Source organism: Phragmites australis, chromosome 12 (assembly GCF_958298935.1).
Source record: "Phragmites australis chromosome 12, lpPhrAust1.1, whole genome shotgun sequence".
NCBI classification, from domain to species: domain Eukaryota; kingdom Viridiplantae; phylum Streptophyta; class Magnoliopsida; order Poales; family Poaceae; genus Phragmites; species Phragmites australis.
Window position 1 is genome coordinate 2,841,557 of NC_084932.1, and position 24,863 is coordinate 2,866,419.

At 40.6% G+C, this 24,863-nt stretch overlaps 2 protein-coding genes and 1 pseudogene across 5 annotated transcripts; all 3 read left to right on the forward strand.

The window, feature by feature from the left end:
* The first annotated feature begins 2,071 nt into the window (after positions 1–2,071).
* On the forward strand, positions 2,072–6,847 carry LOC133887280 (uncharacterized; annotated as a pseudogene).
* A 5,924-nt stretch (positions 6,848–12,771) lies between these two features.
* LOC133886778 (serine/threonine-protein kinase STY46-like) lies at positions 12,772–21,174 on the forward strand. Of its 4 annotated transcripts, none has more exons than XR_009903424.1 (15): positions 12,772–13,196; positions 14,566–14,680; positions 15,259–15,341; positions 16,176–16,248; positions 16,600–16,710; positions 17,135–17,185; positions 17,328–17,461; positions 17,553–17,660; positions 17,887–17,960; positions 18,249–18,424; positions 18,585–18,680; positions 20,052–20,132; positions 20,232–20,382; positions 20,537–20,677; positions 20,760–21,174. XR_009903424.1 is itself a non-coding variant. In XM_062326611.1 (15 exons), exons 1-14 carry the CDS (start codon positions 12,943–12,945, stop codon positions 20,368–20,370), a joined length of 1,425 nt encoding a protein of 474 aa, XP_062182595.1. In that variant the 5' UTR covers positions 12,773–12,942; the 3' UTR covers positions 20,371–20,382; positions 20,537–20,660. The 4 variants fall into 4 exon arrangements, 3 of the variants coding, with proteins under 3 accessions (XP_062182594.1, XP_062182595.1, XP_062182593.1); XM_062326611.1 differs by lacking the exon at positions 20,760–21,174 and having other exon boundaries at positions 12,773–13,196; positions 20,232–20,282; positions 20,353–20,382; positions 20,537–20,660; XM_062326609.1 differs by having other exon boundaries at positions 12,777–13,196; positions 20,232–20,282.
* A 1,364-nt stretch (positions 21,175–22,538) lies between these two features.
* On the forward strand, positions 22,539–22,894 carry LOC133887281 (vacuolar iron transporter homolog 4-like). Its single transcript, XM_062327221.1, has 2 exons — positions 22,539–22,770; positions 22,827–22,894. Exons 1-2 carry the CDS (start codon positions 22,539–22,541, stop codon positions 22,892–22,894), a joined length of 300 nt encoding a protein of 99 aa, XP_062183205.1.
* The last annotated feature ends 1,969 nt before the right edge of the window (positions 22,895–24,863 follow it).

Genomic DNA, 24,863 nt, shown 5'->3' on the forward strand with positions numbered 1-24,863 from the left:
AACCAATGACATTTGATTGGGAGCATTCCAATTTATTTTTGTCTACTACTCCCACTAAGTTAAGCTGTGTCACAGCAATGAAGATGCCAACAAGTTTGGTTCATCTGGATGAACTCTCCTCTCACTTGTTAAAACCTTTATTTTTATCCGCACCTTGTGATGATCATCAGATTGCCCACTTACAAGTAGTAGTCCAAGAGCAAGAATGAGTATGTTATATATATTTATGCGATCGCTGATTCCAGTCTGCTCAAATAATAACGGAGATTTGATTTATATTATCTATTTAATGCTTTCTTTCCTTTTCCAGTTGCATCGCCTGCGAGCTATGATTAGGATGATAATGAGGTGTTCCACCTGCCGGCCTTAACTCATCTGATGTCACTGACAGAAAACATGTTTCATGCGCATGCTAAGCTACTAAGCTCCCAGAGCTATGGTTGACTAAATGGACCATTGAGTCGTTTCTACTGGTTTCCAGGAATTAATTAGAGACCTCTATGATGAAACCTTGGCAGATATGATACTTAAATACACTAAAAATATATACTTATGAAACTAATGCCTTCTCTTTCTGGCAAAACCTGTATACTATTGCAGTTTTATGTATTAGATTCTGAAGGTAGTTGTGTCATTGTGTCCTGTGATTATTCCAATCTGCGAATGCCATTTTAGAAGTAATTACTTTTCTTTTTCACTGCATATGATGCTTCAATTGTGCTCCGGTATCCTTTTTATTTTTAGTTGAACATGTCAAGGAGAGTGCTAAATGAGTTCACAATGCGGAGTTAAATCTTTATGATGATGCAGGTGACACTAGCCTAGCTTGTCCTTCAATACCAAACACATCTCGGGGCAATGCAGGATCAATGTTTTACTTCATTTTGAAAAGAATTGAAACCAATAATGCTGAAGGATCACTGTAACACATCATCTGCATTTGCAACTGAAGTTCTGAACTAGCCAGTGCAAAAGCTGTACATCGTTGTACTGCATATTCAATCTGCTTCCACTGTCGTTCTCTGGGACCCATCTTATTTATTGCCACAGGAAAGTCCAGGACAAAAATCCAGGACATTGTTTTCTGTAAGTGCCCCTTTGCAACAACTCTACTTCTTGAGAAAAGCAGCATTGTCCTCTTGCAGTTCCACTGTATTAGCTACATCTCATAACTATTAATATGCTGAAAGACAATGACTACATTGACTATTTTAAGAATCTGCCAACAGTTAACTACTATATCATCCTACAATGACGGCACTGTATGATTGCCTGGTTGGTATGAATAAAGATTTGAGTCTGGAAGCAAGTTAGTGTCACGATCTCGTTGGGTACTGCTTATAATTAAACACACATTATAGGATATGAAAACTGTGTTTCTGCTGGTAGTATCATAAGTAAAGTTTTAAGTCCTATACATTTTTTCTGGATCAAACACATCATAAATATAGTTTTAAGTGTTATACATTTTTTCTTAATCAAATTAAATGAACTGTACGTACATTGCTGAAATAGATAGTATGGAGCTAGTTCTTGTGTACAAATAGAAGATTGAAACATATGCTTTGCATCTAGGGTTGAATTTTAGCGTTTCTTTTTAATTGTAATGGCTACTTGACTACAGGATAGATCAACACAGCAAGTAGCAACCCAACATGGCATTTTTTATTCATATGGTCCAGCGAATGACTGGATGACTTGATGCTGACACGTAGTAAGAAGCATTTTAGGAATATGCCTTCAGCGCATTCTGAGTTCCTTCTGCTTTTCTGACAGGCCAATAGAAATGACACCGCACATGTCTGTTTTTTAATATATATTTTTATTATTTGGGAGTGTGTCTACTCTAAAGTTGGTAGGGAGACACACAAAGAACCAAACATCTTTGGTTAGATCCATGCTGCATTAGGGCTCCAAGATCAAGACAGTTTAGTTTGCATTGGCCATGAAGGTCCACACACTACTCTCTCCTTTCCTCTCTACTGTTCTCTTCCCCTTTGCCTCCTCATGTGTATATAAGTCACAATGAAGCGCATGGACCAAGCCAGTTCATATCGTAGACAGCAAGTGAATGGAGACCATGTCATATCCTTGCACCCCTCTTCTCTCCTTTCCCACATACGAAGAGAGTAGCTATTCGCCAGGGTCTCCTCAAGTAGCCCTCCGTGCGAATGCCACCATCCCTGTTGTTCCTTCCCCTGATCAACAAGATGATCATGAGTTCTTTGACACCATTGCCATAGATTTTAGCAATTTCCATGACCAATATGCTTTTGATGTTGATGTGTTCACCAACTGTGATGAGAGGCTTCTGGGCCAAGATAGTAATAGTAACTTGGCGGCTATCCAAGAGGAGCTTATGGAGGAGAACAGTTTTAGTGAAAAAGGAGACCACTTTGCTCAAGGCCTGCAGTCCCGGATGTCTGTTGCATGCTCACCATGCTACCCACCAGAGCCACTGCAGTCTGGTATCATGTCGGTGCACCAGATGATACAGGAGTTGTCGCTGTTTGTCAAGTTCGCACACTTCACCGCCAATCAGGCCATTCTAGATGCTACCATGGGTGACATGGATGTGCATGTCGTCGACTTAATTTAATGTCTGTGAGGGCGTGCAGTGGTCATCGCTCATGTCTGACCTTGCCCGCCATGGTGGCAAGTCATTCCACCTTACGACAATCATCACAGATGATGCTGATTATAGTGACAACACTCACCACACAGCAGCACGACATCTTTCGGAGTTTGCTGAGTCGTTAAACTTTCCCTTCCAGTACAGCTCTTACCATGTACACCATGAGGAGGACCTGGACCAGTTCTCAGTGATTGTATCATGTGACACAACAAATTTGTGTTACAAGTTGGTGAACAAGTTACATGTACTACTACTTGGCTGTGTCAAGAAGTTACAGCCTAAGTTTGTGGTCATGGTAGAAGAGGAGCTGGTCAGAATTGGAAAAGAGGCTTCTCTATCTCATGCATGCCTCCTTTGTGGAGTTCTTCTTTGAGGCATTGCACCACTTCACCACGATGTTTGAGTCCTTGACGAGTTGTTTCAGTGGTGGTAACAGCAGGGTGTGCCTGAGGCTTGTGGAGAGGGACATGGTGGGGCTAAAGATACAGGACTTTGTTGGGAAGTACAGGTCTGTGATGCTTGAGGCTGCTGCTCCCAAGGTATTGGAAGGGTTTGTGCCTTGTGAGTTGAGTGCTTGTAACATTGCTCAGGCCAGGATGCTGGTTGGGTTGTTCAGTAGGAGCTTTGGGGTTGCGCATGAGAAGGGCAGGCTTCAGTTGTGCTGGAAGTCTAGACCTTAGATCGCTGTGTCTGTTTGGACTCCTGTGTGAAAGGAAATGAGTTTGTGATGGTTTTAGGGGTACTTTTTGTTGTAAGAGTTTGCAGTGGTGATTTTTTTTTTGGAAAATATATTTCATAGTATGCAAATGCAGTATTCTGCTGAAAGTTTGGGGGTTCCTGATCTGTGATTGTGTAATTTTTTTTAGGACACAATAATGCGGTGTTGCCTTGCAATACAACTTCTACACATGATAAGTGAGTATATTTTATCCTTCTCTAATTGTGCATTTCTTCAGACTTTTCTCAGGTAGGTGTCAACCTCTTACCTGCTTTTCACTTTTCAGTTTCTCGTGGTATTAATGCAGAGAGCACTGAGCCATTGACCTATTGTTAGTGGGCCCATCTTATTTTATTTCCATTTTTTTTTGGCTATTTCTTGTCAGTTTGTAATATATCTCCTCAGAAAGAATCTGTGATGTTTGGTGGGTGCTAAGAGCCTTCGAACCTTGTGGTCGGTTTAGTGCTCTTGTTTTTGGTCGTGCTTTCTTCTTTCTGTGATGAGATTGTTATTCTAGATAGCTAAGAGTGTGCAAGAGTGTTTGCACCTCCTTTCAGGGGTGCACTTGTATTTAGGCGGACCTTTTTTCTCTTTAATACAATAATACATAACTCTCATGCGTGTTCGAGAAAAATATCTCCTAAGAAAACTTTTTGTAGTGGTGAATGGTATCAAGTAGCTGGCAGGCTGAGCCAATGCCGACTCACCACACAAAAAAAAGTCTAGTCTATGAGCTCTGCGGCTGGTTGTAGAATTATCTTTGATGTTTGTTTTCCTCCTATGAGCCCGATGTCAACTTGTGCAAATAGGGAGTGGGCCGGATGATGCAGAAGTTATGGTGTTTATGTGACACTTTCCTTCAAAAAAAGGTGTTTAGGTGATAAATTTTGCCAATCTGCTAAAAATAGAGAAACATTAGAACAGTTTCACAATAATATGCTCGTGAAAATTATGAAGTTTTGGACTTTATTATTTTGTTATTTCTGGAGTTTGGAGTACTTGCAGTCTTGTACAGCGTAATCAAATGTACGCCAGCCCAGTTAGAGTCTAAAGCCTTGATTTCTTCATGCTTGGGTGATAGTTCAAATGCATGGAACCTAGACTTTGACTTTGTGGAGACTTGCGGCAGTGACCATAAGTTTACTATTGTTGCCTTACGTTTATTAACCATACGCTGGAACAAGCAAACCGCCTCACCATGTGAACTGCTTTCAGTCACTTTCATATATATATTTTTTCTTGTTGGCCTTTCTATCTGTTGACCTCATTGTCACCTCACAATCCTGGCTCTGCTTGCAAACTTCCATTTGATCACTTGTTCCCAAGGAGGGCTCATCATGGAGGTCCTGATTTCTGCAGTTGCAGGTGATCTCATCAGCCGGATCATCTCTTTTGTAGCGCAAAATTGTTGGAATCATACACCGAACGAGGGTGATTATAGAAGGTTGGAACGTGTCTTGGTAAGGATGCATACTGTTGTTGAGGAAGCGGAGGGGCGGTGCATCACAAATCGGAGAATGCTCCTGCAGCTGAAGACGCTCACCGAGGACATGTACGTTGGGTACTTCATGCTCGACAGGCTCCAGTTCCAGTCTGTTGAAGAAGACAGAGTCGGGGGTGAGGTGAGTCAGCAGAATCAATCATCTGCCATGTCTACTTTTAACTTTGCCAAGCGCCTTCGTTTTGCTTCTGCTACCACAAAGATTAGTACCAGTAGCACAGTAAATCTCAAAGGTATTCTTGAGAGTTTAGAAACCAAGATTGAAGATATGAGGGAGTTTGTCATGCTACTTGGCAGCTGCCCACATCTGTCTCGCCAGCCTTACGGTACATATCTGTTCATGGATAAGTGCATGTTTGGTCGCCATGCTGAGAAAGAGCAAGTCATCAATTTCTTGCTATGCAATGATACTCATGACTGTCCAATCCTAGACACCCTTCCGATCATTGGTCCGCACAGAGTTGGAAAGAAAACTCTTGTGCAACATGCTTGCAAGGATGAGAGGGTACGCAATTGCTTCTCCCATATATTGTTCTTTAAAGGAGATGATCTAAGGAACAGAGAATTTGCAACGAACTTAAAGGCTGCCTCAGGGAAGTGCTTGTTTGTTATTGAGTTCAGTTGGGATGTGGATAAGGCAGCATGGACAAACTTCAAATCCCATTTGCAGAAGGTGGCAGGTGCAGGAAGCAAGATTGTTCTGATAGGCAGAACTCAGGAAGTTGCTAAGTTTGGGACAGCTCTACCCATCTGGATGAAGAGTTTGTCTCAAGAAGAGTACTGGTACTACTTCAAGGCACTTGCTTTTGGAAGCATGGATCCTGGTGAGCATCCGAGACTTGCATCTCTGGGCATGCAGCTGGCCACTGAACTGAAAGGATCATTCCTTGGTGCCAATATACTTGGTGAGCTGTTACGAGCCAATCCTGACGTTCAATTCTGGCGCAACATCTTGTCAAGCATAAAAGAGCTAGTACAGAAACACTTGTTTTCCTTCGGGGTACACCCGGAAGACCTTCTTGAGAGAAATTTTCCGGTTGATTTCGCAAATGTGGCCTTTGTGGGTGCTCAAAGTCAAGGATGTCTGGTGTACGATCTTAGGGAGGCCGGCCCTGGACAAGATGAGCAACCGTTACTGACGTCGCAAGAACTGCTAATGGGTGGCGAGCTTCCTGCTGAGGAGAAGTTTGATGTGCTGGTATGGAGATCTCGCATCCCACCTTACGGTAGCTACATTGTTACTTATGAGAAACAGAAGCCACAGCGCATGGTAGGCAAGAAGAGTCGTCTGTCACTGAGAGAAATATCAGTGTAATTGTTAGTTGGCAGACAAATCTGCACAAAGGTATTACATCCGACATTTTATTTTAGTTCCAAAGGTTGATTGTGCCTTTTGCCAGTTCTCAACCATCTATTGACAATTTTCATGTAGTCCAGATCAAAGAGTGGTGATGCACTTGTCACTTACTGTACCTACACAGATAACTGAATCTTTATACTGAAGAACAACCGTGTCAATACGCCTAAAGCCTCGCGCATGCATGCTCGAGGTTGTCTGATGCATGATCTTAAGGAAGCCGTCCTTGTCCAAAGTGCTGCCATGATTAACATGAGAAAGACCACTGATGGATGGTAAGATCAGAGATGCCATGATTAACACTATGTACCCAAAGCCGAGGTGCATGCGTCGTCAGGAGGAAGAATCACCTGGGCCCACTTAGCAACTATAAGCAGGATCTTGTTTGAAAAACATATTACTGTGACTGCACAGTGAATTGTAACTTATCACTGGCTATTGTAGGCATCTGCTCTTAGTGTTTCGGATGTCTGATGCATAGTCAGATATGATGTCTTGTATGGAAAACATATATATCACTGTAACCTCTTCCCTTTCTTGATGCCCTCTCTCCTTTGTATATCACTGTTTCTTGCCACAGTAACAGATTGCAATCTGTTGGACCAATATGATTTGATCTCTGTTGGGCGAAAATGATGGGTTTTTTTTAAAGTTCATCCGAATTAGTAGTCTCATTTTTTAAGTTCAATCATGAGTCTGACATTTGAGATTCTATTAGTGCATAAAGAGTGCAAAACAAGATGGGTAACGAATATGTTGGGCCCAAGCCCAACTGCAACTTTGGCCAGGATTAGGAAGCTGTTATCCCTCAATTTCATTTGCACCATGTAATGCAATGTTTGCATCGTTATGTAGATGGGCATCTACGATGATTTGGTGTCAAACAGTTTCAGCACTTGAGAGTGCATTCTCAGAGAGAGAGAGAGAGAGAGTATGCATTGCTGGACACGTCACACCCACGGCGACAGACACTACTGCATGTTAAAAAATACCTGAACTTGTTGACTCGTCTCTCAAAAGTGAGGTCACCCAATCATGTCAAGGTAAAGCATTAGAAGTTTCAAAGCAAGTGTTGATGCAATTGCACTCTGATTAGGAGCTGTGTTTTATTCTACAGGAGATACACAGATAGTGCTTGATCTTAAAAAATTGCCATGACTGATCTTAAAAAGTTGCCATGTTGGGAGATGAAAGTTGCCATGACTGACCAAGCAAGAGACTGAGAGAGGTCTTCAAGGATGGTCTTAAAAAGGACGAATATTTTATAGTACTAATCAGTGGATGAATTTCACTCAATTTCAGGGTCCCTTAGAACTTCTCTTTTGTTCGAAGCATTTTTTAAAAAGTAAGTCTGTTTTAAGAAACTATACATCAGAGTTTTTATCGGAGTGCATCGCAGCCGGACCGCACTTGTATCTGCAAGAGAAGTAACTTTTTTATGTGCTGTGATTTTCTTTCTTTATTTTTTAAGAAAATCCTCAAGTAACATTTTATTAGCTGAAGAGGATTTATAATTACGGAGTAAAATCTTTTATGTTGTAAAAAAAATGTAGTAATGGCCAACCGAAGTGCTCTTTCAGTCTGAATTTTAGCTCATCAACATCCGAAAGATTTCTTTTTGTGGGCAGGTCTCCGTGACGTTGACACAGGGGCATAATACATCAACCTGTTCCTTTCAGCTTTTGCTCAAATATTGTTTTATACTTTTTTCTTGCCAGGAAATATATTGTTTCATACATTGTTTCATACACAGAGCACGGAGCCCAAATAGCATTAATAGCACCAAAAATATTTGAGACACAAGGGAGTGTAATGCAAAAAAATTAGAATAGGAGGCTTGCACTATTCGTATGTACTGTGTGCAAGTTTGATATGGATAAACTCGAGATACAATCTAGGATTGAACAATAAATTACACGTAAATTTAGAGTGTCACCTACAATAAGAGATTGTGTGAAGTGATACTTCCTCGACTAAAAAAAATCTGACAATTTACCTATGGGTACAACTAGCTAGATCAAAGTGCCACAACACAGCTTGAGTACTCATCTATATAGTGGCGGATACAGGCACTCTATGGAGAGAAGGGACGGGGAGGAGGGAGGAGAAAGAAGAAAAAGAGAAGATATAAACTTTTTCTAGTTTTACTTTATTCGTCCACCACAAACTACACCTTATCCTTTCGATTTGACGGATAAATTAGTTTGCACATCTTGCCTTCTAAGTGACCTAATCTCCACCCTAAACAATTTCAAAAGATCACAAAATCATATTCACACCATGCTTTTAAATAACCTATATATTGCACCATGAAAAACGAGAAATCATCATATCATATCATATCCGGCCATTAGTAACCAGATTTACTTTTAAACTTGCCATTGAAAATAGGTATTGAAGAGAAAAGAAAAAACTCCTATATATGAAAGTTTAGCATTAGAGGTAATACGGAGAATAGAAGAAAAAAATGGATGCATGGTGCGTAGGAACCATGTACTCTTGCGGTGAGCAGATGGAAGATGTGACAAGTGAAATGCCAATTGGGCCCAGGCAGAGATTCATTATCCAGGTTCTCTCACTCACATCATCTTTTTCCAGTGAGATTCCAAGTTGCACAGCTGAACTGCTTTGGCTTGGTTCCAATCCACATTTTGGATAAGCAAAGAGGAAGAAGCTCAGTGACGTCCACGTCAAGGGCAACTTGGTCTTTCCTGTTCACCCAGCTGCTCGCATCTATCACTGTTTGTGCAACAATACTGTTGTCACTACAACTGACAATGGCAGAAATAGTTTCATTAAAAAGAATGACAAGGACATCAGTAGTTGGGAGCAATGCCCCCAAAAGGTTGTAACTTTTCAAATAGGGTCAGAGATACATGTTTATATATATATATATATATATAAAGTGATAAAGAAGTATATTTAAAGTGATAAAGAAGTATAACACATGTGTAAAAGTGGTATATGAGAGGTGGGAGTACATACACCCAGGAGTACATACTAGTTTTCCTATATATATATATATATATATATATATATATATATATATATATATATATATACACACTATTTTACATCTTAAGTGTAGCATATTATTTTACATCTATTGAATAAAACTTTAGTACTATTGAATCGTGTTTTACTACTAAAATTTTGTTCAGTAGTTATAGAATAATACGCTACACCATATATATAAAATAGCACTGTCGTGTGTGTATATATATTTGCTTAATTGGAGCTCAATTAAACTGCTGAAACAATGAGGAATTCAACTATCATGCTAGTAGTTTCATCAGGTCGTGTGCACTACAATGTGCAGATATCGGAAACTCTTTTCAATTACTAAAAAATGCCAGTAATTTCGTAGGCATGCACTTGCATAAGCCTCTAAGTCCTCATATAGGAAATTGATCTTGCATCAGATGATAGTGTATCCAAACTGTGCCTTCGTATTCAATGGAACCTTATTTCTGTTTTTTGTTCATTATTTGATAAGAGTGTGTTTCTTAATTATTAATTACCTCAAGGTTCAACCAACTCTTTCTATGTAGTGACAAGTTGTTCTAGGAGGACCTTTGTACACATGCAAGCCAACCCATATGGTCATTCCAGAAGGATTAGTTGTTGGAATTGACATGGCAGCGTATCACAGTATGTTACAGTTTGCTTTTGAAAGGAAGGAAATGTGGCATACAACGAAGTTGCCATGAAGTTCAGTGTCCCTTGGCTTACTAACTATAATACAACAATGTGCTTTGAAAGCAACTTAATACCTAATCTCACACTTTAAGAAACCAACTTTACTACTTTCTGTCCACATCTAAAAGACAATGTCCCTCATACTATTTGAATCCATGCGCGTTGGTTGTTTGTTTCCAAGGAAACCACCCACCATACCGTTCGCTGCAAAGTATAGAGAAACATACACATCGTGCGACATTCACGACTTAGCTATGATGCTCGAGCAATATCACACCTGATCAACAATTCATCGAAAAAGCACCTAAAAATTAATGGAATGCATATTTTTTCCTGACCATACACAGCCGATCCAGTTGCGACGTCAAGTCGACTAGTATCACGTATGTCCCAATTTAAAAATTTGGATGCTAATATTGAAATATCTTCGAGTTGAAAAAAATTGCAGAACCAGAAACCTATCATGTTTTAAATTCGGGTGTCCACGATTTATACATATGCGAGTGTTTTCAACGGTATTATCTACCAGGCAGATTTTGGGCCTAAACCCTAAACCCTAGGGCCGTTATGGCCCAAAAAGCAAGTATCTCCCTGATTTTTTCAAATCCAAGATGCTATTTTATTGATTGGCCCAGGCTTCGATTAGCCCATGGCCCAGGCAGCCAGCGGACTGGCCAGGCCAGACCTAGCTTCCCTCCGGATGAGAGTCCATGGTCCCGACCTCCAGATGCGCATGCTGACCCACTCTATTTCTCGGTCTGCATTCCCCAACCGGCAACCCTAGCGCCATCACCTATCGGTAGCGGGAGCGTAGCCAAGAAGCACCACAACAGCCAGCAGGGCTAGGGCATAGGCCGCTGGGGGCAGCAGGGCGACAGGGGGTAGCAGTAGCTAGCTCCAGCTGGGTGCAGGTGCAGGGGTAGGCTGGAAGCTGGCAAGCGGCAACAGTAGGGCCAGGGAGTTGGAGCTCGACCAATCGACCATGGCAGACAGCGGCAATCGAGCACACGGCACTGCAGGTCTACAGCAGGGTGCCAGGGCGCAGGGGCAGGCGGTCAGCAATAGCCAGCTGGGCGCAGGCACAGGCGCAACCATGCAGGGGCAGGCTGGTAGCTGCAGGCAGCAGCAGTAGGGCCAGCCAGCCAGGAGCTCGACAGGCATCGGTAGCTGGCGCAAACGGCATGCTGGGAGCTCGGCAAGCAACTTCAGTACCAAGACATTGTCATTTATTGATTAAATTTATATTTTGGTAATAGAATCTGATTAAAATGGCTGCAAGATAACATTTATATTTTGTATCATTTGTACACATTGAAATAAAATCTGATTATATTTATGTTGCATCTTCTAGATAATTGGTACTAAAATTACACAATAAAGGGAACCAAAATATTGTCATCTTACTATGCTTATGCTCCTACTCCTGTAATACGATCTAGCAAACCTCATCTAGAACTAGAAAATGAAGACACGACGTTTTTCCATTAGTTTATCACCTCATCGAATTGGATTTGATTTTGCCTATTACAACCGTCACGATTGAAAGTGCTTTCTCAGCTATGAAAATTATCAAGACTGAATTAAGGAATAAGATGTTGAATGAGTGGTTGAATCATAGGATGATTTGCTATATTCAGTGGGATACTTTTGCTAGCATAAAAAATGAATATATTTTATACCATTTTCAAGAACTAAAGAGTCATATAAAAAATCTACCTCGATTACCTCCAGTTAGTGCTAGTGGTATGTTGCATTCTTGATTACTAATTTTTGTTTATTAATTAATTGTAAATTTGCATCTTGATTTTTTATATATGCAATTTGTAATTGTAGGTTCAGTTTCACACGCTATTGTTGATGAATACATAAAAGGCTCAGATGAATGAAATACTCATTAATTAGGTAATTACTTTTGTATCATTGCATATTTTTATGTAGTTCAGTAATTATTGTACCGTATAAGCAAAGTCGAAGTACTATCTAAATTGTACACTTTTTATTTTATTTTTGTTATATATTGATATGTGATTCAGTTTAGGTGGTTTAGAAACTTAGTTGTTGGCCTGGGTCTCGTCAAAGACAGAGCTCCGTCACTGATTATCTGTAGATATATGATAAGGATATATACACGTGTGTAAAAATATGGTGTGTGTAATAGTATGTACGTGTGCATCATCTTGTAATAAAAAAAAATTCAGAACCCTTGACGGTCATCCTTTTGCTTGAGCAGCGAGGATGATCCAAATTCTCAGATCATAATGATCAAATCATTGTGGACATAGACAGCATGTTTCCGATTTGTGTGACCCTATCTACTCCCTTCCTTTCGAGTCCCTTCCGTACACATGCACGGTAATCACGACTGACTTGCTGGTCCAACCGGTGCTGGTCCACCAAGGACGGAGCCCACCTAGAGACATCTTCGCAGGAAACCCCGTCCTCCCGAACATTAAGGTCCCCACCCTCCAGAGATCGTACGGATGTTTACCATTTCACTCGTGCGAATACCAATAAATTTAAGGGAATAGAGTTAGGATTCAAGATTTTAGGATTTATGGGTGACTCCAGAAGTTAAAGGGAGGTTGGGTGGCGGTCGGACCGATGAGAGACTATGATATGTTTGTGTGGTGAGATGATTGTGTCGCTGCTAGGGTTACGGGTGGCAAACAGGGGTGTCGATGGAAATGGAAACAGTGGAAGTAACGAGATAGAGCGGCTAGAGTAAAGTTAGAAGAAAAATAATGTATTGGAGATGGGATATAGAAGAAAATAGGTTGACACGTCACTAACAGCATCCTCTTACCATTTTGCCCCTGTACCGCGTCTCATTTCCATTCCTCCTCCGTTGCGCCCGCACGCTTCTTAAAGCTCCCCCGCCTCGCCTCTTTCGAGCGCACGCCCGTAACAAACTCCCACGCCAGCCGCGCCACCACCGCACCACCGGGCTCTCGAACCTTCTGGAACGCGCGGGCGGGCGAGCGGGAGAAACCCTAGTCTGGAGGACGGTGTGCGCCCCGCGCTGGCCCGTGGCGATGGCGGTGGCGGCGGGGGGTGGCGACGGCGCCGAGGAGGGCGTCGGCGAGAGCTCGTCTCCGCCTCGAGAAGCGGTGCCCGCGCCCGCTGCCTCGGGTGGGAGCGGCGGCGGAGCGGGAGGCGGGGGCCTCCGCGACATCTGCCGCGAGGTGTTCGAGCGCCTCGTCGCCGACGGCCACATCGAGGCGGTGGGGGCGTCCGGCCCCGAGATTCGCGCCCAGCTGGAGGCCCACTTTAACCGGCTCCCTACCAGGTGAGTCGTTTGCTTCCGCCATCCCCTGTTTCTACCCAGCGGAAACGGTTCGTTGCGTTCGGGTGGAATGGTTCGGGGACGGAAGGTTTCGTATGCGCACCCAGGTTGGTGAATCGCTTGGGTTTGCGGCGGGATTCGCGAAATTTGCGTCGGTTTGTGCACGGATTTCGCTGAACTGTTCGTTGATTTGTCTATTCATGGATGCTACAATGAACCAGCTGCCAATCCGCCACGGGCGTGACCATTTCGCCTTGCACGCGTGTCGTTTGGCTTTGCTGTGGAATTTTAGTTGACCTGCTAGTATGCTTGAGAACTGCGTTTATTCTATTCAGCCAATGGAACAGTACTTGGTCCATGGGCCGTCTCGTTCAGCTGTGCTTGCTTGTTGGACTTTGAAATTATACTATCCAGGATTAAACTAAGTGCGCGTATTTGTTTATTTGACTTTGATGATTACATTCCGCATCTTCCAGAAAGAATATTCGGGGTGTAGCTCTGAATTGTTGACACCTTGCTATCCTGTTCTTTCTGTGGCTGTAGTCTTGTATTTACTCTTTAGATTTGGATTTACTTGGAGACTAGACTGTTTTTGTTTGAGTTGTGGGATCAGGGATGGCAAAGGTTTCACATGTGTGATCCAAATGGGTCGTGAATAGCTCAATTCGGAGTGGGCTTAGCGAATGGTGCTATGATATCTGGATTTGTGATGGCAAAGGTTTCACATGTACTTAGTCCTTAAACCACCTTTCACATTTGTGCTCGTTGGACTTTGAAATGGTGCTATGATATCTGGATTAAAGTAAGCACATACTAGTTTTGTTTATTTAACACTGATGAGTGTGTTCACTTCCAGAAAGAATATTTGGTTTGTGGTTCTGATTTCTTGGAAGCTTTCCTTTTACCTCTGTCGTTGTAGTCTTGTAGGTTGATCATTAAAGAGTAAATTTCAAAAACCTATAATTATTTGACACATGTTGTAAAAAAACTACAACTTCTGCTGCTCATTTCAAAAACCTACAATTATTTTGACACGTGTTGCAAAAAACTGTAACTTTCTCACCGTGGACCCACCTATCATCCTCTAGCAATAGGTGGGTTTATGGTTAATCATCCTATTACATGCCATAGATGATGATAAGTGAGCCCACGATGAGAGAGTTATAGTTTTTTACAACACGTGTCAAAATAGTTGTAGTTTTTTGAAATGTGCACTAAAAATTGTAGTTTTCTGCAACATATGTCAAAATAGTTGTAGGTTTTTGAAATTTACTCATCATTAAAATTGGATTCAATAGGGTCATCGATTATTTCATTCATACCTTCAATATTTAAATTAATGTTATTCTGCTACTCTTCCATCTCTGTGTAGCTATCAGCTGGATGTGAATGTTGACAAAGCAGAGGACGTGTTAATCCATCAGAAGGTTTTGGCAGAAGCAAAGGATCCTGATAGGCGCCCAGCATTTGTTGCGCGTTTCCTCATGGTAACAATCTTTCTTGCTGTGTTTGAGTCTTTTGTTGGGTTCTAGTTACATCAGTAAGCAATCAAGTGTTCTGTAATTTTTTTTGTATTATTAGCAAACTGTCATAAGAAGTCACAGTGACAAGCTAGTACTACATAGTCTTATTTCTCATGCCGGTCCATCATTATTTTCCCCTGACAGTTGATTTTTTGCTGAATAAATTTCCACTTGAAAACAGTTTAAACCAGTACATCATGATGCAATAACCATTTCATCTAAACTACATTAAGTTTCTTGATTGGGAAATCAAAAGTACACCATAATATGTCATGTGCACTGAAAACAGTGAGAGAAACACAGTTCAATGTGCGTATTTTATAATTTGAGTCTGGATGAATGCTGCGTTGATTGCTGAGAGATCTTTGATTAGATTCTTAACTATAGCAACACTTTCTGATGTATTATTTGGACTGAAAGAATCTGCTTTGCACTTTTCCCAATTGGGACTACTTGTTTGTTCTTTGAGTTGATGTCTGTTTATCTCTAGTATCACCAGTAAAAATTAGAGTTGGTTATTGACGTTAAGACTTTGATCAAAGCTTGAAGAGGTAAATGTGGATGAGACAACTAACTCTGATGCACATGAAGAAGGGGCTGACATTGGTGAAGCTCTTTCTACCAGGTACTCATGCACTATGCTAGTGTGGTGCTTTTGTAGTTTGAGTGACCTTGACGCTGACTAGTTCTGTACTGTTTCCAACTCAACCTTTACTTCCAGAATTTTGGAAACACAACCTATTGTCAGATTATGACGCTGAGATATACAGTGTTTCAACAGGGCATCCGTAAGAACAAAGGGATAGCATACAAAGTATGTAAAAATTAACAAAATGGGAACTATTGGTGTATTTTCAATGCGTACAACTGTTTTCATATTTTTCTTAAATATGATAAGTCATGAACTTGATGTTCGAGACTAATGGTAGTTCAAAATGCTATTAATCTCGCTATTTTGCTTGTGGGATAGATACGGAGGTTAGAAGTGGCTTTAGTCAATGAGAACATGAACCAACACAGCACCTGACTGTAGTTACCATATGCAATTCAGCATTGACATAGTGGCTATTTTATTTTACCACATAACTTCATGTGCTTTGTTTGCCTCCCTTCATGTATGCTATATGTGAAAGCATAGTGCTCCTTGAGAAACCAACTAATTTATATCTTACGAGTTAGCTTAACAGATTGAGGTTTATATGCAAATTCACATTTTCTTATATAATTGTTTCATAGGTGGAATGGAAAATAAACATGGCACCTGTGTACTTTTCTGAGGCGTGTCACCCCATGTCGCTTCTTATCCAATCTGAATATAATGACAACTACTTGTACTTCCATTAGCTCGCATTCACACCCTGCACCCGTACACACAGAAGTATCCCCTTTGGGTCCACACCTACCGTTAGAGCCTCTCATGATTTTACTAACTATCTCTGGCTGTCTGCATATTTCACAGGTCAGAGACATCATACACACACATTCATGAGATAGTCTTCTCCACTACCGACAAGCCCAAGCTCCTTAGTCAGGTCAGCAATACTATAGTTATAACACAATTTCTGTAAATTCTCGAAACCTAAAGCATCTGTGTTATTTACTAGTTTTTATTGAAAACAACTTGGCTTTATTTTAACCTTTCTGCTTGTGGATAGGCACCTTTGCAGCAGTTATTGTTTCCAAACTCTTATGCTCTCAGATATTTTTTCTACTAACATTTGCTGGTGTTTGAATTCACTAATGTGTTATAATAACATTAGTTGACCTCTTAATTTACTCATGTGTTAATGCTAATAAGTGTCGACTATCATTGGAATCATCTGTGCTTTTTTGGTTTTGTGGGCGCTTCATGGCATCTAACTATGTATAACTTGTTCTGACAGCTGTCTGCTTTGCTTTCTGACATTGGACTGAACATCAGGGAGGCTCATGTGTTCTCAACAACAGATGGTTATTCTCTTGATGTTTTTGTTGTTGATGGTTGGCCCATTGAGGTAATTTTAGTTTCTTACCATGTGATATTTTGAATTGCCTAAATGACGAAGTTACGAAACTGATGTGTACTGATATCTTGTAAACTTTCACTTGATGTTATCTTTTGAGTCTGATGTGGTTATGATTATTTAAGAAACTTCTTCAAGATTCCATAGGATTTAGTTTTGGGATAAGTTTGCTATGTGACTATTGCTTTCCTCTCTTGGCATGGCAATCAAAAGAATCTCTAGAGTTGTCTTGAATGAGTAGGATATCTGGATATATTCTTATTGGAATGCACATAAAAATGTGATCCTATACTATATGAACAGCAATACTATATCATACAATGCTTATCGACAGAAAAGAGCATTGTTGTCCAATTCTGTATGAACAGTTCTTTTTGTACTGCTTAAGTTTGATAATTTTGCATTGTGTGATCAGGATACCAATGGTTTGCATAAGGCACTAGAAGCATCAATTTTAAGAAATGAGGTATTTTATTGGTTATCCATACACAACTTTATGCCATTCTTGAGCCTGTTTAATTATGATAACTTGAATCCTATTCAATATGTACTGATGCGCTATCCACAAGCTAACATCACATTTCTGGCTGTTTTGGAAAATAAAAAAGGGCTCATGGTCTGGCTCTGATTCATCAACTTCAGAGAAATCACTGCCATTCCAAGCAGAAGGTTGTGAATCAGATATTGACACAAGACTTCTGAAGATTGTAAAGAAGGTTGCTTCTGGATCTTGTGGGGATATGTGAGTCACTTTTACACTTCTCAGTTTAGTTGCTGACTTGTCATATCTAATAGTGCTTTTGTCATATTAATGTGCGTATGCTTTTGTGAAGGTTTCTTGGGACTTACGCTGGTGAGGAGGTTGCTATTAAAGTCCTTAGTCCTGAGAATTTGAACCAAAATGCATGGAATGAATTTAAGCAAGAAATCTGCATATTAAGGTATTCCACATTTCTACTAAACCACTTGTGAGGTTATTATAGTTGTGTGTGCCGCTTGTAGACTGTAGTTATACTTCCTGTCTTCCTGACTATAATATGGTTAGAAAAATTATATCTGACAATAGGCATAAGTGTACATGCGTTTGTCTGCATCAGCTTGTCTGTTGCAGGCAGCAATAAATGAAGATATATATACCTTGCCTTCATCTTCTACACTTCTTTTCAGGGAAGTTGATCATCCCAATATTGTCCGATTCATTGGCTCATGCACAAAGCCACCTCAGTTTTACATAATTACAGGTGAGGCTTCATGCTAGCAATGGCCAATTTTTTAAAAGGAAAACACCATATATTTTTTTCATACTAAGAATCAGACTTCAAAAAGAATCTGGTGTCATGTCCTATAATTTGGTAGCATTGATTAAAAGTAGCATAAAGCTACTGTTAAAATATCACATCCTAGCCATGTGGGATATATTGTGTTTCTTCTGTGATGAAGTTTGTGTCATTATTTGCTCCATAGAAGCATACATGTCTTATAACAGTTCATTTCTAGTAGTAATTTAATATCTGTGTTTTATCTTGCAGAATGCATGTCTAGAGGAAGCCTGTTTGATTTCTTGCACAATGAACATAATGTCTTGGACCTCCCAACAATTCTGAAGTTCGCACTAGATGTCTGCAGAGGGATGTCTTACTTGCATCAGAAGGGCATCATTCACAGAGATTTAAAGTCTGCCAACCTTTTACTGGATAAGGATCATGTATGTAATCTATGACTATTAAGTTCTTTGATAGGAGTTGACAATATTTGCAAGTAGTGAATGTGGAGGATATTTAATGGTGCACACTGTATTTGGTTGTGCATTTTAAAGTACTGAATATGTCAATTTATAAGTCGTTTTGTATCTCCTTTCTTTCTAGGTTGTGAAAGTGGCAGATTTTGGTCTAGCTCGTTTCCAGGATCAAGGGGGTGCTATGACAGCTGAAACTGGGACCTATAGATGGATGGCACCTGAGGTATTACTAACCGCTGGAACAATTTGACATCTGTTAAAGCTAGCCAAAGTTGAAAACACAGTTTCTAAAGTTTTTATTTGTGTTGATGTTTTTCCTTGTCTCCAAATTGAGCTTGACTTCTAACATATTAGAAAGTGTATATTTACATCATAAATATTAGAGTGAATTGCACAAAACTATAAGTATTGTGCCTAGTAACACAAAACTATAAGTATTGTGCACCAATTTCACACAAAACCCGATTTTAATTGAATTCATTCAAAAAATGTTTTTATGTTTCTCCAAAAATCCTAAAACTTTTATTACATATTCTATAATCCATGTGCAATCCATTTTAATTTGAATCGCCTAAAAAACATGTGTAGAATGTAAACTAAAATTCTCCAAAAAGGTACTTTTATAATTCCTAATAATTGTTAGGGTCTCAAATAAAATCTAAAAAATCTGGAAAAATTTACTAATATTCTTCTTATATGATGGACTAATTTCTCAAATTATTTTTAGCCTTAGGTTATATGGTGAAAAAGTAAGTTCCATTGTAAATATATGAATGGAGCATTACAAAGTAAATCACCTTTTCACCATATAACATAGATATGGAAATAATTTTAGAAATTAGTACTCCCTCCGGTTTTAAATATATGACGCTTTGACCAAAATCCAGTCAGACTTTTAAAACTTTGACCGTCAATAGCTTCTAAAATATTTACTTTGGAAACATAAAAATTACACGTGTAGATTTTTCTTGAAAAATAATTTTATAATATTATATTTTGAGGTTTCCAAAATAAATATTTTAGAAGCTATTGATGGTCAAAGTTTTAAAAGTTTGACCGGATTTTAGTCAAAACGTCATATATTTAAAACCGGAGGGAGTACATCATATAATAAGAATATTAGTGAATTTTTCCAAAATTCTTAGGATTTTATTTGAGGCCCTAACAATTGTTAGGAGTTATAAAAGTAGCTTTTTGTTGGAGAATTTTGGTTTAAATTCTACACATACTTTTTAGGTGAATCTAATTAAAATGGATTGCACATGGATTATGGAACACATACAAAAAGTTTTAGGATTTTTTGGAGAAATATAAGACCACTTTTTGGGTGAATCCAATTAAAATCGGGTTTTGTGTGAAATTGGTGTACAATATTTGTAATTTATGTTACTAGTCACAATACTTCTAGTTTTGTGTTACAAATGACACAATACTTGTAATTTTGTGCAATTCACTCTAAAATTATGACAATTAATTGTCTACACAAGGATCTGAATCAATGGCTTACAGCATGTCATATTCATATAATTTGCAATGACTATCAAGATGAAAAAAACTGAAAAACCTTTGAATCAATACTATTTTGCATGTGTAGGTTATAAATCATCAGCCCTACGACAACAAAGCAGATTTGTACAGTTTTGCTCTTGTACTTTGGGAGCTCACGACATCCAAGGTTGTTATTTCATTTGAGCTTATGGCTACCTGCAAAAAAAAAAGTTTATCAATTATCATTAGTGATGCTTGTCTTTGAAAATGTTTCTGATTCTTTCAGATTCCATATACTACCATGAGTCCCCTCCAGGCAGCTGTAGGTGTGAGGCAGGTTGGTTTTTACAATCTTACTTCTGTAGTAGATACATCTGTTCATACTTCATATGCTTTTTCACTTTCAGAAGTTATTCTTAACCTGAAGGTGGAACAAGGCAAGACTTTAATTCTGTGAACATCACTGCTCCCTAGATTTGATTCGGCCTCTGTACTTCCATCTGGCTGTTTGTGCAATATCTATTTTACTAGAATCAGAAAGTGTATCTTGAAACATGTCAAGTATGTTAAGCATTGAACTGACCTTACCAGGGATTGCGCCCACAGCTTCCAGAAAATGGACATCCCAGGCTATTAAACTTGATGCAGAGATGTTGGGAAGCCATTCCATCTGACCGACCTTCTTTCTCAGATATAATTTCTGAACTAGAGTATATTCAGTCACAACCTCAGGTATTACCATAAGCTACACAGTTGTTTTCAAACGAATCATTGTTGGGTTCTGAAAATACGATGCTATTTGGTTCTATTACAGGGAACATCAGGGGAGACAAGCCAGAAACAGAAGGACGTTGACCTAGGCACTAAAGATTGACCCTCAGCACATACTTGTTGACAGTTTTTCCACTATCTGGTTGGCTGAGTTAGGATCCGCAGCACTAACATTGGAGAAAGTAGCATATCAATTTTCGGCCCAGTTTTGTCTGCACTTGTAGGGGCCTAATTTCTCGGTCTTACTCTCATCCTTACTGTATTAGCATCATTCTGATTTTCGGTCTTACTCTCAAAGAGGAAATCAGAATGACCCGCCTGTTGAGTTTTCGGGTTGCGATTTGATATGTGAACATTCGGATGAGCATTCACAAAATGGTGGTGGATGTTTTGAATACAACAGCTGCTGCTTATATGTAGTTACATGTCATCCATTAAGTGACAAAAGCATTATATGACATTGCATGTTCCCAGTATCTGTCCAGTGCCAAATTGAAGCCAGTGAATAATGAGTGCAAATTGAGCCTTTTGAGTTCTACTCCATTATATTCATGCTGATTGGTTCATCTTTTTTTGCGTCTTTCGTATAAGAACAAATACGATGTGTATAAAAGCCGCAGAAGAGCGTGACAACACAAGATGTTGAGTTTTTTATTCGTGTTTTTTTATACTGGTTTTACCAAGGCAGAGATGTCTAAAACCTTTCCCTAGCTTGTACCAAGAAGTAAGGCAAAGGAATCCTCCGAGTTCTAATGGCTCTCTGAACTTTCAGGATAGGAAATTCCATCAGCCCCAGCCCGCAAGTGTGTGGATTCCACTTCCACAGGAGGCAGCATTAGCTCCAAAGAGGGTAGGTTTGCTGCATTAGCATCTTCCTAATAGTGTTCAGCCTATGTCACCACAGGTACTAATTAAGATTGAAACGATCTAAAAACGAAAGACACTATGATTGAAATCAATTAGACACTGTGATTACTGTGGCAACGTACATTAGCCCAAGCTCTGAATGTTAACTAACTACATTTTCTTTGAAAGAAATTAGCTTCATTTTGAGCTTACATGTAGTTGCATCTTCCATGCAATTGCAACTGTTTGACAAGGGAAATCCAACATGCAAATGAGACGTGCAATCTCGTCTGTGACATCAAGTAGCCATTAGTGAGAATAGTCGTAGCTCAGTTCGTCAGCCACTCAGGTATGAACGCTACCATCTGATCGAACTCGGGGTCTCATTAGCGGGTTTATTTCACATTTACTCTCGGGATAGATTTAGACTCAACATAGGGTACACATGTGTGTTAAGTAGGATATGTGTGTTCGTACACTGAGGATTTAGATCTCTAATGTGTCTTTAGAGTGCGGTTAGAACGTGCACGTGTGTGGAGCGTGAGTGTGATGTCTATGAGTTATATGCATTCTCGGTTATATGCTGATAAAAAAAAATAGCTATCAGTAGGGGTCCACCTCTCATTCTTGTGTTCTCCGGTCTCCACACTCCTGCGCCTCCGTGAGTTTGGTTGTCGCAGTTGTTTTTCTGCGTCTCCGTTCCACGACGTACGGTCTTCTTCGGTCGACAGCAAGCTCACCGTCCTAGGCCCAGGGTCCAAGGAGGACGCCATTGCCGCCATGTCGCCGTCGTCGACGCGGCAGGTCCAGTGGCATGCGCGCTGCGGTGCTTGACGCGAGCGACGGCCCCGTTTCCGAGCGTCGTCGCCGCGCGACCCGCCGATCGACCTGCGCGCCGTGCTCCTGACCGGCCAGGCGGGTCTCATCGCCGGAGCATGAAGCATGGCCATCGATATCGGCGAGTACGTGCGTGTCCATGCACGCGCAGCTCGACGTCGAGCTGGCCGAGCTCAAGCGGGTTGAGACGGCCCACGGGACCCCAATGGGACAGGCCGGGCTGCCGAGCCCAGGCCAGGCCGCAGCAGCCTCGGCACTGTCGTTCGCCGCCAGGGCGGCTGTGCCGCTGCTCGCGGCGTGGTTCGTCACCAGCTACAAGGTGTGGGTGGCAGTGGTTGTGGCGACGGCGACCGGCACGCTGGCGGTGTTCGGTTTGCTAGGGCCGGTTCTGGGCTGGGTCCTTGGTGACTTACCATGCTGGGTTCAGGGCCGTGGTGGATGGCCATGGGGATCACATATGGGCTCAGGAAGGTGTTCAGGACCCATGGAGTTTGATAGCCTGAAACACTTATCATCTTGGTGTCTCAACTTAATTTGCATATCGGTGGTTTAGTACTTTAGTGTGAAGAATGTATCTAGAAATATTGATTTATGGATAGGAGGAAAATAGCACTGCTAAAAAAAGTTACAGAATTATGGGTGATGTAACTTCTAAACTCTATTCCTCTATCAAAAGAACAGGCAAAGCTCCTCCTAGCTGCCATCCATCTAATTATTCTAAATAAGAAAATAAAATGCAGTATTGCGAAGAGTCGATGAAAAAAAAAACCGGTACGTTCAATTCTGATTCACGGTATGACAAATCACCACCAGCTTATTCCCATACAAACAAACCCAACCACATCAAATCCTTTTATGGAGGTACACATATATCATGCTACTAATTGTTCATGTTCATGCGCTCCGGCGCCGGCAGAGGCGACGGGCTCTTGCCAACCTGCAGTTTATCATTTGAGCACTGTATGCAAATGCAGATGTTCTTGACACCTTGAAATTCGTCGCAGAAGCCGTTGGTGTAGCCCTCGTCCCGGCACCGGGCTCTGCAGGTCGCCTTGGAGAGGCACTGGGGAACTCTGCTGCGAAAGAGTGGGCACGGGCCGATAGCTTCCACATCTGCTTAATGAAAAATAGATTCTAATGGGTGTTAGTTACAAGGTAGGAGGTAGAAGAAGAAGAATTTGTTCTTAGTTACCTGACGGCAGAAGGAACGAAAGTATCAGGACAGCAGCTGCTGCTATGATCATCTTGCAGGCCATGGCCGAGAATTATTCTGGAGCTCGGTCGATCGGATTGAGGCGTCGGTAGCTACAATGGCATGAGTAGATCGATGGCGACGCGTATGCATATTTATAGACTCTCGGCATGACAACCATGGGTACGGGAACGATAGAATTGCATTTCTTTGGCAACCATTGATTGGTTTGGTGCTAATCTTGCAACAGTATGATTTAGGAGAAGAGTTATTAGTACTAAAGGTTACGAGGCGTTTGAACCAATATGAGAGCAACTGACGTTTGCAACGTACTGTTACTACTTGATATTACTTCTAAATAACTTGTCACATCGGTGGAGGCCATCATGAATGTGAGCTAATATGTGTGTGAGGCTGCATTTATTATGCCTCCGGATGTTTTTTCTCTCCTCCCCTTGTAGCTATATTAACTCAGTAGATGTTATGGACGAATTGTTATATGGAGTAATCAAAATATACTACCTTTCTTTTATATTGATATATTTACACATTTGTGCTGATAAATTAAGAGTTTGCAGTTGTCATATGGGCGATCATGTTCATTGTTGCGGCATGTAAGTGCATAATTAACTCTTTCCGTGTCATATGAGTATGAGATGAGGGGTCTGGCCTATACTGATGTTCAACATACGTATAATCATTGTGCATCATATATACATGGACAGAAGCAATTGGATTTTTAAGAAAATTCGACCACTACTTATTCTATAGAATGCGTTTCTTTGGCAACCATTGAATTTGTTTGGTCTTGTAACAGTCTGATTTAGGATAAGAGTTATTACTAAAAAAATTTACGAGAGTTTCAACCAAATTAAGGTCAACCGATTTTGGCAGCTGTTACTACTCTATATCACTGCTATATAACTACGTGTCATACATATTAGGTGGAGCTAGCTTAGCATAGATGTGCTAACATGAGAGTGAAACCACACTTGTTGTGCCTCTGAATGTTTTTTTGTTCTAGTTATCTCAGTAGATGTTGTAGATGGATTGATGTATGGAGTAACAAAAATGTAGTGGTTTTCTTGATAGATTTACATTTGTTCTCATAAGTAATTAACTTGCCAGCAAACAAGGTTAATAGTGCGTCGCTGCTGCTTCCCTGCCACACCCGTGTAACCCTAATTACCGGAGCACACCCCTCCCTGTGCTGTTCGGATCCCCACAAAAACTCGTGCTTCGATGAAATCAACCCGGAATGAACAGTATATG